This window comes from Myzus persicae, unplaced genomic scaffold (genome assembly GCF_001856785.1).
Source record: "Myzus persicae strain clone G006 unplaced genomic scaffold, MPER_G0061.0, whole genome shotgun sequence".
In the NCBI taxonomy this organism is placed as follows: Eukaryota; Metazoa; Arthropoda; class Insecta; order Hemiptera; family Aphididae; genus Myzus; species Myzus persicae.
This window is the reverse complement of record NW_019101739.1, coordinates 351,436-365,518: the sequence shown is the minus strand read 5'-3', so window position 1 is coordinate 365,518 and position 14,083 is coordinate 351,436. Positions and strand designations below refer to the sequence as shown.

Genomic DNA, 14,083 nt, shown 5'->3' with positions numbered 1-14,083 from the left:
TATAAATTGTGAATTAATATATTTAATATTTTATATTGTGCATCATATTATAATTATTAGTTTATAATTGCAGAATTCTCATAAACTTTGAAAATATTAAAGAATGTAGATAACAGTTATAAAATAATTATTGCAACGTTTCGAGCAAATCGCAATTAAAACAATTACGTACAACCCTACTACTCCCGAATCAATTTCCCATTTTTCTATTTTGTGGTGACAACATCACTTCATACCAGCCCACAGCCGTGTCAGCTGTACAATTGACAAAATGGAATTTAGTATTGTTGTAATAATTATTATGTATCTACAGTGGACAGTAGTCCCCCTTCTCATCAAATAGCACACTTGGGACTAGCGCGCATCCTGTCTTTCTGGACGAACTTAAGTTTGCTCTTTTCCACACACACTGGACTTTAGCCCTCCGATTGTTTCTGAGGTTAAAACTTTAATATTACCTACTCAGATACAACTCAGACGAAACCCTCAGGCCAAAGTATATAATGGTATAATAAATACCTAACCTAACCACCCCCAAAAATGACCCTCTGGTGTGTTGATGAACGTTCGCGGTTAGGGGATTGACGACATATTATTGTTATAACATCACATTGTGACGGTTTATAACACTCGCTTTTTTTTTAACCGTATCCTGCTGTGGACTTTACACCCATAGGCTGTAGCAGGGGTAGGACACTGCGTGTATTGGCAAAATCGGGTGACTGTGGCCTTGAGCACGGCCTAGGGGGGCGTGGCATATGTTATCATTTAAATATAAATCATATCAATATTATCTCGGTCCACAGAATAATTATACAATACGCCCATTGGCCATTGCGTTGTATCGGTTTTTAAAATTTCATAACAAAGCGGGATACACGTTGCCGACGTTCTGTCGGATCACGGACACGGTACAATTTTTTGAATCAAATACTTCATAGGGATCGTAAACCCACACAGCTGACCGCGAGTGTCTATTCAATATTGTTCTGCGGCCGTACTTACCGTTGAGAATGTGTATGACCGTGTTGGCAGGAAACGCGTTGCTCGGTGCACACGTGTAGTTGCCGGAATGGGCGCGGGAAGCGCGTTCAATATATAATGCGCTGTGCTTGTTCGGTAAGTCGGAAGTGACGTTCACACCCCGATCGATGTCGTAGTTGATCATTCGGCTGTCGTGGTACCAGAATATGTATACCGGGTCCACGGGGCTCTGCTGGACGACACATTCCAAATGCAGCGGGCTGTTCAGCATCAGATACTTCTCGGAAGCACCGGCTATCTCGGCTTGTGCCTCTGAAAGACAAAACATCACCGGATTATTGTAGTGGCGGTCGAACGGAACTGCGTAAACATGCGTTGGGGGGGGGGGGGTGACTATATTATCATTGCAGCTACTAGCGAAACAGTGATGTAGTCAGTAAATGTATGGGTGGTAGGTACCTAAATGTTTCGAAAAATAATTATTGTTTACTGACAACATTTTAAGTAGGTAGGTCACAACATTTTGTTTAAAATCCTTTGGCTTTTGCAATGATAAACTATAGCCCTGTACTTATAATTAAAATAATTAGTTCAAATAATAATATAGGTAGAAAAATTATAAAAATTTTATTTTTAGATTCTCGGGGAAACGTTAACATATTATTCATCCATAACGAAGTTTTTTAAAAATTATTTTTCATGGATTTTTAGATAGTTTCTCATAGGTGTCAAGTAATTTTTTGATTGGAGATTACTTCAAGTAGGCATCTCATCGATTGTAAATCTAGTCAAGGCATGAAGAGATTATATTTCAATTCCTTCAATAGTTTCCATATACAATGAAAAACTCTTACAGCTTGGGTTGTTAAACTGCAGGAGTATAAATTAAGCAATCGTTGTCTTAACTGAAATCCATTTAAAATTGCCTTTTTGTCTTAAAAGCGATATAATTTATCATTGCCTTCAAATGTTTTTTACACAAATGTAATTAATAATATTTATTATCCTATATCAGCAATTAAATTAAAAATTTTAAAAATTTTACAACATTATAGAACTTCAGAACAAATATACCGCATGACAACGTCATACAACTCTCACTACCAATTTAATAGTCGCCACTCGTATACGTACCGTAAATCAATAAATAGGTTTATTGTTGATGGTTTCCTGCAAGGCTATTTCGCCACGTTTTTTTAACTATTGCAAATAACCTTAATATTTTTAAAAACGATTCAATTGTTCGATGCTAGTTTTTCGATGTCTGCATATAGGGTTAGCCATCTGCCCTCCTCCTCCACAATACAGTACAACAATCTGGGTCCACGGCTAACGCATGGTTGCCTACACACACACACACACACACACACACACACACACACACACACACACACACACACACACACACACACACACTAAACAAACCCGTGGACCGTAGTGCGTGTATTATTATAGTGTACGTGGTGGTGGTGCTGCGAGTTTAAAGTATCGACCGACTCTGAGAGACGCGGGTAGGTACTTCCGAAATATTGTAGATAATTCAATCACGGCATTAGGTATATATATATAATATTATAGAGAACGCAACAAATTTTCCAGAGATATTACTTTCCAACTAACTATCGGAATCCCAAATAAACTGCGTGTAAACAAAATCGTTTCCTCCGTAGTCATATTAAACGTCATGTTTCTCGTAGTACACAATATAATAATAATAATACCGTGGTGTTGTCTACCATAGTAATAATATACTATAATAATATAATATATATATATATATATATAATATACCAATATACCATAATAATAGAGAATATAGTGCCCGAAAATCGAAACACGCATTCCTCCGATATTACTGCAGTGGTGTAAGTCGGTTTTAACGACGTATTAACGTAATATTTCACGTGATATTACACGAATAATATTATGTATACTATTCGAAACGCGCGTTCGTGTATTGATTCATCGGAGCAGTGGTCGTAAAGAAAAATTATTGCATGTTATTATTGTTCACATGTTATTCGATAACATTTTAGTGGACATTGTTTATTTACAGACCGCTTATCATTAATTTCGATACAGCTTCTCTTCATATTATTTAAAACGCTGCGGGAGTTGGTTTATGATGTTTATTACAGTATTGTAAAAAAAAAAAACTAATAATTGTGTCTCGAACGAATTAAAATATAATTTCGAAATTAATGCCCCGTGAATTGTGTCACCCGTCATTATTAGATTATCATTTAACGGTATTATGTAATTTTATTAAAATTTCCTGTATTACGTTGTATAATATTATTATTTATTATCCTAAATTATGTATAGGTACCAGGTACCTGGTACCTATTTATGTATCAAATTAAGTCTTATCGTTTCTACTAATCGTCTTAATCGACTACAAAAATTGATAATCACTGATTTCCATATACATGACTTTTATTTTGTTGTTAATATTTTATGTAAAATGTATTCGGTTGAGAAAATGCAAAGCGAAAAGGAAAAATTAATTTTAATAGTTACTATAAGCATAGTTTTTGAAAATTCCTCTAAAATGGATTACAACGATAAAATATACTAAACGAGGATACATTGCAAAAGTATTTTATAATGAAGATATCGGGTGGACATCATACGACGCATTCAGCTTAATAATTGTCTGTGTTTTAATTTTTAACTATTGTTTGGCTTTTATTTTTCTCCGCTCTTATGAGGTTTGTGTAGTATACTAATTGTATGATTTTGTGGAAAGATAGATATAATATTAAGATATACAACTTGGAATGTAATGATTTAAAATATCCGACCGTCATACCGTAATCTATGTGTTAAAATTAAGAATCATATTAAACTTTTTTGGTTATCTTGAGTGTGACTCAACTATTCTAGTTCATCCGTCAACTTTGAATTGCTAATAATATTTTGATAAACAATATATTTTTGAAAAATAAAGGTACGGCCAATTCAATAGTAAATTCTTGGGAGTCAATTCAAAGATACTTATTAGTTATTATGGGTAAAATATTGACTACCTGTATTTGGGAGCCAATGCGCTGCTATTTCCCACCTATTATTGTAATTTACAAAACACCTTATTCTCTACTTTGCAGACCGTAACATACCTATATTCAAGTATTATACATAATTTGCACAACTTGTGTGTGTTTCTAATTGATATGGTGTACATTATATTATTCTGATACTGTTGCCACCATTAATATATGGACAACTCAGAGACATATTCAGGATATAAATAAGCTTAAGACAATAATAAATATTAAAAAAATTATAAATAGTATATTGTTTAAGTAGACGCGATAATAGAATCTGTCGCATAATAAGTATATAGTATAATAATCACACATTCACACTATTCTAAGTACGAAATCCAATTTCGCTATGTATCTATAATGAGTTGAAATAGACAGAAGATAGATTATATTTTTCAATTCTTCATAAGTGATAACGTTGATTAACGTTGGTTGTGGTTAACAACTTTGATAACAAATCAATAAATCCTTAAAATGACCAGAGTCAAGAGTTCTGCAGCATTTAAATTAAATTTACTTCAAACATTAATATGTATATTTTATATTATCTACTATATTATAAATATATTTTGCCTTTGTCATGTCCTAATTTAATATTATGATTTTATTATTTAACCTACTGAAAATATATTTAAGAAAACCCTTATTTATACAACTTTTTTTAATTTTTAACTTTATTTAACTTTATTAGTTATTGAATAATAACTGGATATCCCTTACATAAGCTACGCTTAATGAAGATAGATGCAATCTGTAGGCAGGTTTTAAATTCGTAATATATGTTTAATGTTCATCTATTATTTACTTGTTCTAATTTTTGTTGAAAATAACAAAACAAAATATTTTAACATATTCATTATTGATTTGAAACATTAAAAAATGTGTTGTAGCTACATAAAAAATTACAACCCTTGCAAGAATTCCACACAGCAACCCAGGGCAATACCTCTATCACCCTCCCTTAAATACATAACTGGCACAACCCTTAATATTCCATTGAATATTTCTACCGAAATCCAACGCAGTGCAGTAATGACAAATTATGTAAATGCCGGCAAATAGGGTTTAATTGTTCATTAGAATTACACACGAAAATTAGTGCATTATAGTCAAAACGTCTATTTATTGAAGTCGGTATATTATTAGGTAGGTACATACTATACATATTGTAATTATACCACAGAATATTATGCATAATGGTGTGTGACTGGTTATTAAAACGAATGCCTTATTAGGATAACTAGGTATTACAGGTGCTAAATTTAATATTGATACCTGATATGGCTGCTAAAGCGTTATTAAATACATGTTAACATCAATAAGCATATTATGTTTCCCCAATGTTGACATAAAATTACTTTTATTACTATAAGACAAGCATTAATTTTTTCATTTTAACTTTGTCAGAAAATTAGTTTCGACAAATAAAACATAACCATAAATCTGTGTTGTGTTTCATCTTAAAATATATTATACCTACCTATAAATTTTAATCATAGGTTGCATGCTATCTAAATTACCTATATTTTTTATACAATACGTATGACGAGTTACTAATTTATGAATATTTTTTTAAAGCACACTTATTTATTTGTTAGCCTTTAAAGAATATTATTTGAATTTATATGTTTGATTTTTAAGATGTTTTAATTTTTAACTGAGGTTCGAGAATTTGGCACATGACTTTTTAAAGAAATTAAGAGGAATTAAAAGATCAATGGCCCGCCATTTCTGGCAGACCGTTATTTCACTTTAAATACCATAAAAAATCATCTCACAATCATATATTATGACGTTATGTTCATACCATTAAGTTTGATAATAATAGGTCAATTCACTGTTGTATTAAGGTTAACACAATATTGGGTCTACTAAACGTAAATTTGCCATGTGTTATGTGCACGTTTTTAAGACAAAGAAAATACAACATAAGGGCGTGGCGTCCTTTTATGTGAAACTACATAAATAGTAGCCGGTCAAATTGACCGTGTTTGTGTAATTATGATAAATAATTACTTGCGAAATTGCATGAAATGCTGGGTTTAAAAAAGTGCCTATTACCGTGTTTCCAATGATATTATCTGTCTATTCACGTTTATTAACTTTTTATTATAAACTTAAAAACTTTTATATGACAATGTATTACATTTTTAGAAGGGTGATTACCTATTAGTTTTACTTCATTCATCGTTTTGGTAAAATACTAAAAATAAAAATCGCATGTCTTAGCTGCATAATATATGAGTGACGTATAAGAATGGATAACGTTTGTCAAACAACTACCTACCTGACAACATATCATTTTTCTTTGCCTGTAGCACGAGTAGTATAGAAACAATGGCATAGATTCCACAGTACTTATATGATTTCAATTCTATGTTTTTTATTTGGGAAAATTAACGTATAATAAGTTTAAAAAAAGACATTTTCTGTTAATTAGCTGGAGTTTTTAATAGGTTATTAATGACTAAAAACAAGAAAAATTAAAACACACTTATCTATATAAAAAAAACTGAAATCATTCAAAACTATTCTGCTAACGCACAGAAAATATTTTTCTTTATAAGACGTATAATAGGTCCTATTGTCCTAAAATGAACCAGGGAATCGTAATAGTAGAAGTATGAGATACCTTTGTTGCAATATTACGAGGCAGATAGAGAAAACAAAATTTATTGGTGTGACGGCCCCTTAAGATTTTAAATTAGTAAATTAATTGATTTTAATATTTATATTGCGCCGTGGAATGAAAACCAACGGACTCGGAAAACCGTTAGAAATGCGTTACACCCTGTCTAGCGGTTGTTTCCCCCGGAAAAGTTTCACACGGAATGACCCTTCATGGTGAGACAAAAACTTTGTCGTAGCAAAGAGCACCCGACTAATAAAGGAGGAAAAATGTACCCGAAAGGAAAAAAATATGGAGGGGGATATTTTTTTTGCTCGGCACTATATAGGTACCTACCACCGTACAGCCCTGGGTCCGCCATCACCGCGCCGCTGGTGGTTGTGGTTTATATGAAATACAAGGATATTCCCGGCGGCGTCGGGGGCTATACCGTAACTTTTCCAGTTAATTCACTTCATCGTCTGTGAACTTTAACCACCACGACCAGAGAACTTTTGGGTCACAGAATATGTCGTGTATATTATTTATAAGGCGTGTATCTGGAGGATTTTACAATTTCACACTGAATCATGTTTATATATGTCATACATCTCAGATACATACACACTATCTATACATCTACCTGAATAATATATATGGCTGTTGTTGATTGTCGTGGGTGTTATGTGGGTATAACGAACGGATCGACGTCAACGAACGGCGTAAATTTTATTACCTATCTCGTCACCCTCGCGGCGTGTAATATCGCGTATGTTATTACAATAGCTTTTGTCTTAACTCCTCAATAGTAGTAGAATAATATAATAAAATGTGTGTGTAAGCTGTATACGCGTAAAATGTAATTCGATTGGAAATCGCAATTCCCGATGATATATGGACGACGTGTGGCCACCAGACCCGTCGAAAATTCGAAAAACCGTTTCAATATTTACATACTTATTTTTACACTTATCTTTAGAGTGTTTTTTTTAAATTATTAAAATTAATTAAAATTAAAAAAATGTAGTTATTTTATGTGTGCACGATCGTTTCAGGGAGAACAAGCACATTTTTGTATTAAATATATTTTGTTTTTTCGAAGAGGGGACATTACATTAACTGCAGTCCTTATAATTATATTATATAATCCAGCTACACTGAAAACAATAAAACCTTTTAAGGCTGTGTACGTGGATCTCGAGCAAAATGTGTAAATAGCAAACAAGATCGAACCAATTGATGTCGCCGTCACACAGATAATAACTAATAATAATATTAAGCTAGAACCGTGTTCGTGGTAGGTACATGCCTATATAGTGAAGTATAATCGTACGACTTACAGATTTAATTTTATTTCGGTGCTTTCGTGCAATCGATCGGCGAACGCAATATCTCTATACATTTATTATTGCGGTAGCATTAAACGTGCCAAGCTCATCCAAATATCGGTCGACTCGTATACCACGGGTACAAGAGTTTTTTTTTTAAAATTTCAAATTATAATAATATAGGCGACTATAATATCACGATAATATAAGTGCGTATAAAAAAAGATACTGTTTATCGTGTGCGCGTCGCTTAAATTAGAATATTTCAGTGGTACTTGTAAAATCATTTGATATATATTTGTAAATCGCTGGTTGAATGCATAATGATATTACACATATTCGTTATGGATAGAATATATTATTTATATTTAAATATTGTTAATATTTCTGTGTTACTTACCGTGTTATATTTTAAGCCGTACACAATAGAATTTTAGATTCTATTATAGTGGTAAATAAATTTCAATTACTGCTATGTAACTGCACTGCAGTTTATGGCTAAATTATATTTTATTGAAGTGCTAAAAATGAAAAAATGTCACACATCGAATAATGCATTTTATAGTTCAATATAAATAGCCATATACGATCGAGGACTCTACGCGCGTGTATGTATAACACCATAATATATATTAATATAATAGAGTATTAGACTTATATGAATGTGTTTATTGTATGTATATGAATCATGACATTCACGATATATTATTGCTAATTTATATGTAATTATACGTGAACACGTGTACTGGTTATTTAATAAATAATGACACGTGCTTAATCATTAAATGTGTATTAAAATATTAAAAACGTATATGCTTAAATAATTATTATAATACGGTTTTTGATCAAAACAACTAGGTATTACAGATTGTTCTAAATACAGAGTTAATAAGTGTGTACAATATTATGAATACAATCTAATAAAATAATGGTCGTGATGTTAGAATATCTACTGTTGTATGTCTTAAACTTTTAAGTAAAGATGTTTTATTGATATCTGAACAATAAAATGCACATATTATCATACTGCAGAGGCTTACACAAAAAAAAAGTAGTAAATATACGCGATGAAAACTATTTTAAAGTAAGCTAACACAACACATACATACCTTTAGTGAATGAAAATTGTATTTATTAAGATCGAAGAAGCCGTATGATTAGTGTCATAACACATAATACATAATGTATTAACGTGTTTGTTTATTAGTTTGTCCCGAGTGTTACCTTGTTATTCGGTATAGAATACTAGAATAAAGCGGTACCAAAGTTTGTGAACAGGGCCTTATCGATTGAAAATTAGACACATATACCTACCTATAGAACTATTAAACTATTACCTAAAAGCTAAAACTTTGAACAGCAGTTTTTGAGAAATTGAAGTCAACCCGGAATATTAGCTGTATGCCAATAATTTTAAACAAAACTTTTTTTTTTGCAATTCATATTTTATACGAGTACAATAATTTTGAGAAATTATTCTAAGTAAATTATGATCGACTTTCAACAAATAATAATGTTACTTTATGATAATCATAATATAATATATAATTATTATATTTTATAGCAATATAATATATATTACCACGATGTCATTTATGAATCACATATAAATATATAATCTAACATTAATAAAGGTAATCCTCATATAATTATAAAAAAAATGAACAAATTATATCGATCTACCTACCTACATATACATTTTATTAATAATTAATATACATAACTCAAATGCGTACAACGTTGCATTGTTTCAACTATTTTTTCTCATTTAATACCTGAAGTTGTATGTATTAATCCATAATATTATATTATATAATAATAATATGTACTCACTACTCATGTATTATAAATTAAGTAAGTACCGTAGAAAATTAAAATACAAACCTCGATATAGTATATTTAAATATTAAAGGGTACAAAACATTGAAAATGGCCAACGGCCAACGGGTTGTTTGTATAAAAATATAATTCACTAAATTTTATTTTATCTTAAGAAACATATAAGAATATAAGAATAATATTTTTAAAAAAAACAAGATATTATGACGTATTAAAATTGGCAATTTAAATGTCAGAGAACATGAATTAAAGTGAAATTATTATGACGTGCTTAGTGCTTAGGTACATTATTGATATTATGCAATTAAAATGGAAAATGGAAAAAAGAAAATGGAAAAATAGAATGTACCTACAGTTTTTTTTTTTTGGTATGAAAAATTATGCAGCTCGTAAGATATCGGAACGTTTTGATTAGAGTTTATTTTATGGTTCATTAGCCGGTATAACGAAAAGATAATATTAACTTTCGCTTTTAATCAATGTAACCTGCATTTTTTGTATATGCATTAAACACGTATTCATTAACGTAAAAATAATTAGGCCAAATATTTTAGAAATTAGTGTTGGCTTAATAATAATATTTAATAATACTAATAATTACAAATTAATTAATGAAGTTTAATTAAACTTCTATATTACAAATCATTTTTGAATTAAAATTCTGAAAAAAATCACTAAATATATCCACATTTAAAATACAAATCTATTTCGTATTATAAACATAATTTCTATGGTAAAATGTTTTTTATTTTTTAAATTAAATAAGAGTTAATTCGTTTTTAACGAAATAAATTTGTTGCAAAAATAATGAAAATATAAATGGCGTATAGTGCAGTATTAATCATTTTTTATTTTACTTTTCTCAGTGCTTCTGCACAACAGTACAACATTTGAGTTCATATTATTGTTGGTTATTTCTCAAGAGACATTTAAGAATAAATTAATCTGAAATTATTGTCTTCCTTCAGAAGGTTTTAAAATGTAAACAAAAAGTGTAACTTATTGTTAGACAAAACTTTTCAAAGTTACGTTTGCCCTTTAAAACGCTTAAATATTATATTTTCACAAAACAATCTGTAGATGTTCGCACGACAGCAATATCTGTAGAAGATTGTTAGTAATTATTTTACTCTGTGTTTACGTGACAAACATTCCTGATAAACTATGGATAATTGGAAATTGCGATTGTTTAAATTATCACTGAATTTTTGTTATTCAAAGAATATTAGTTTGTTTGTAGCTATATTTACATACTAAACATTTTTCATGACAAATTGTATTTTTTATCACAACTATACAAATACCACCATGTAATAATGAATAATTCAATAATAGATAGTTATTGAAAAATTAGTAAAATGTATACCAACTCAATAAAGTCCCGTCGATCATGGGTTAAATAAATTAATAGTTTATAAAATATATAATTTAAATGATCGGTTCTCGAATACTGTTGGCGGACATTTACATAATTGAATGGACTACTTGTCAAATTTGAACAGATGTTACATTAAATCATTTTTAACTATATGACATTATTTGTCCATGCATCATTGTCAAGTTATGATAACCGACGAGAAATTCGTTGATAACACGATAACCATCATATTGTTTACACGAAATAGGTAAGTTCTTCAAATTAAGTCACTGTTTTGCTATTTAAGTTCATCGATGTTATCGATTATTATAATATGATTAATACACTTCACTTTGCTATGAAATCACGTATGCTACACATTCGTTAGGTAGACCAAGATGTCTGAATGCCGCAGTGTAATATTTTATTAAAAAAAAATTATTTGGAATATTATTCTCCTTCAAAAATGAGAGGAAAATTCTAATAATATTGCAATAGTATAGTTGGTGTTAAATTTAAATCTAACTAATAACAATATTTTTATTGATAGCTTTCATTTTCATAGAAAAATAAAAAACTCTGTTATGAAAGTATCCATTGGAAGTATAAAATAAGGTACTAAAGTTATTATTGCAACATCCAAAACATATATTTTTTTTTAAAAACAACATTTGTAATATTGTGAGTTTGTTCTTTTCGTGTTCTTGTATAGGTGCTAGCAGCTGACGCTAACATATACGTCATTATAATTTTACCATAATATTGTATAATAGAACCGCTGTAAAAATAATTGCATACATATTCAAATGATAAAGATTTGAGACAATAAATGTTTAATGTCCAGATTATTAGATTGATTATACCCTATTATACTCTATAGTATAATTTAGTTTATATTTTGATAGATTATAATTCATCTATTTCACCCAACATTTACTATAGTAAACTTCACAATAATTTAAAGGAAAAAAAAGGAAAACCACGGTACACAAAATGTATTACTACGTTCTAATAACAAACTAATATTCAGATGATGGTTGCGATAGATTTTATTATACTATGATTAAACAGAGATACTTTAATAATAATTCTGAAAAATAGTAAGGTTTAAATTGCTAATACGAATAGCAGTGCTATAGCCATAAATGATATTAAAATATCAAAACCAGAATTTTCGAAAAAAAAACATCATCAGGTAACCAAAAGAGGGATAAAACCATTAAGGAAAATGAGATAAAATTAAATGAACAACATTGAAACCTTTTCGAAGAACCGAGCGATGTAAAGTAGTGAAATATCCGTTTTGGTAGAACACATTGAGTGGAAGTCTAACGTAGTATTTAGACGGGTAGTAAAATAAAACTCTTGAACAAAAAAAAACTAAAGGAAGACCTAAACAAAGATGGAATCTGACCCAGGACATGGAAAAGGAAAAACGGGAAATCATAGGAAAGAGATAGGTGAAGGGAACTTTGTATTTCGGGCCCTCGCCTTATTGACCTGTAAAAGCCATAAACACCAAATAGTTTTAGGAACGCTTGCGTTACATTATTTGTATTTTCTATATAAGACCATCATTTAAAATTTATGTTTGCTCAATAATAATTAATTAATTTTTGTAAGTGAAGTAGTTCTATTTGATTTTATTATCAAGTGTTACGGAGAATATCTGCCTTTTTAAATTAAATTATCACTTGTAAGCCTTATACTATATTAAATGATCATAGTATAGTACTGTAATATATTTTTTGATAATTTTTAAGAATTTGGTAAACTTAAAGTTAATATTATTAACGACTAGATGATGTACCCGGCTTCATCCGAGTGGTAAATACCTTTTATTAAAGGTAGGTATACATTATTTAATTTAATCAACTATAGCTATTTATCTGAATTGCATTACATTACACTATGCCAACTTAATATTATGAAATAATAAGTTTCATTTTTTATCACACATCATCGGTCAAGTTCTCTCAATCAAGAATCAAGATGGGTGCTTACATACTCATCAGGTATTTAATATTCTATTACATTATCACCTTGTGGTGTCGATCACCGATCGGAAAAAACTTAAATAGTTATTTGAACATGTCTGCTGTCAACGCGAAATTGATGCCTAAAATTTGGCTACAAAATGAAAAAAGTTGTGGCCACCCTCGAATATATTTAAACAACTCTTGCGAAAAAAGTTGGTAAAATATTCAATTGCCTCAACAGAAAAGTTTAACATTCAAAAACATTGTGTGCGCTATCATGACAAAAAAAAAAAAGAGAGAAGACGTGATGTAGGTACTTGGAATAAGGTCAAGTGAAGGGGTTATTTGGAATTTAGAACAACCCTGTGAAAAAAAAAATCAGGAAAATATTCAATTGTTTCACAGTAAGACCGGAACATCAAAAACACCTATAGTTCTGTTTATTTATAAAAATTTACAAGAGGCTCTAAAAAGTTCTGTACATTGTATTCGTTCTTTTCTGTTACTTCTAACTTCAGTTCAAATGGAGCCTGGACTATTACCAGTCAGTTTAGCTACATATTCGGCAATAATAACGGTTGTCCTACACGTCATCTTTAAAGAAATTTAAGGGGTATCATACACTTAAAGTTTTTTTTTCAGATCGTAAGTCAACTATTTTCCAAGTTTAGTTGAAATTTGTCAACACTTTCCTGAGTTATGCTGGAACATACAAAATATGTACATAAGGGTATACATACCTACTTTAATATGCCTACCTATTTAGATGATTACTAAGTTTTATAAGGGTATAGGTATGTATTATTTATTTATAAGTGAGAATTCGAAGAGAGTGTGAGTTAAACACAATCAGTTATAACTAATTTTAGAATAATGAAAAATACTTCATAGTCGTAACTAACAGTAAGTAATAACCAATACGAATATTTTTGATTTTGACA

At 30.1% G+C, this 14,083-nt stretch overlaps 1 protein-coding gene across 1 annotated transcript in view; it reads right to left on the bottom strand.

Moving 5' to 3' along the window:
- LOC111030309 (hemicentin-2-like) overlaps window positions 1–14,083 on the bottom strand; it is a 312,599-nt gene that overhangs the window by 20,247 nt on the left and 278,269 nt on the right. Inside the window, exon 6 of the mRNA XM_022309733.1 lies at window positions 1,006–1,296. Within this exon, the coding sequence (XP_022165425.1) occupies window positions 1,006–1,296 (291 nt within the window). The remainder of the gene's footprint in view (window positions 1–1,005; window positions 1,297–14,083) is intronic.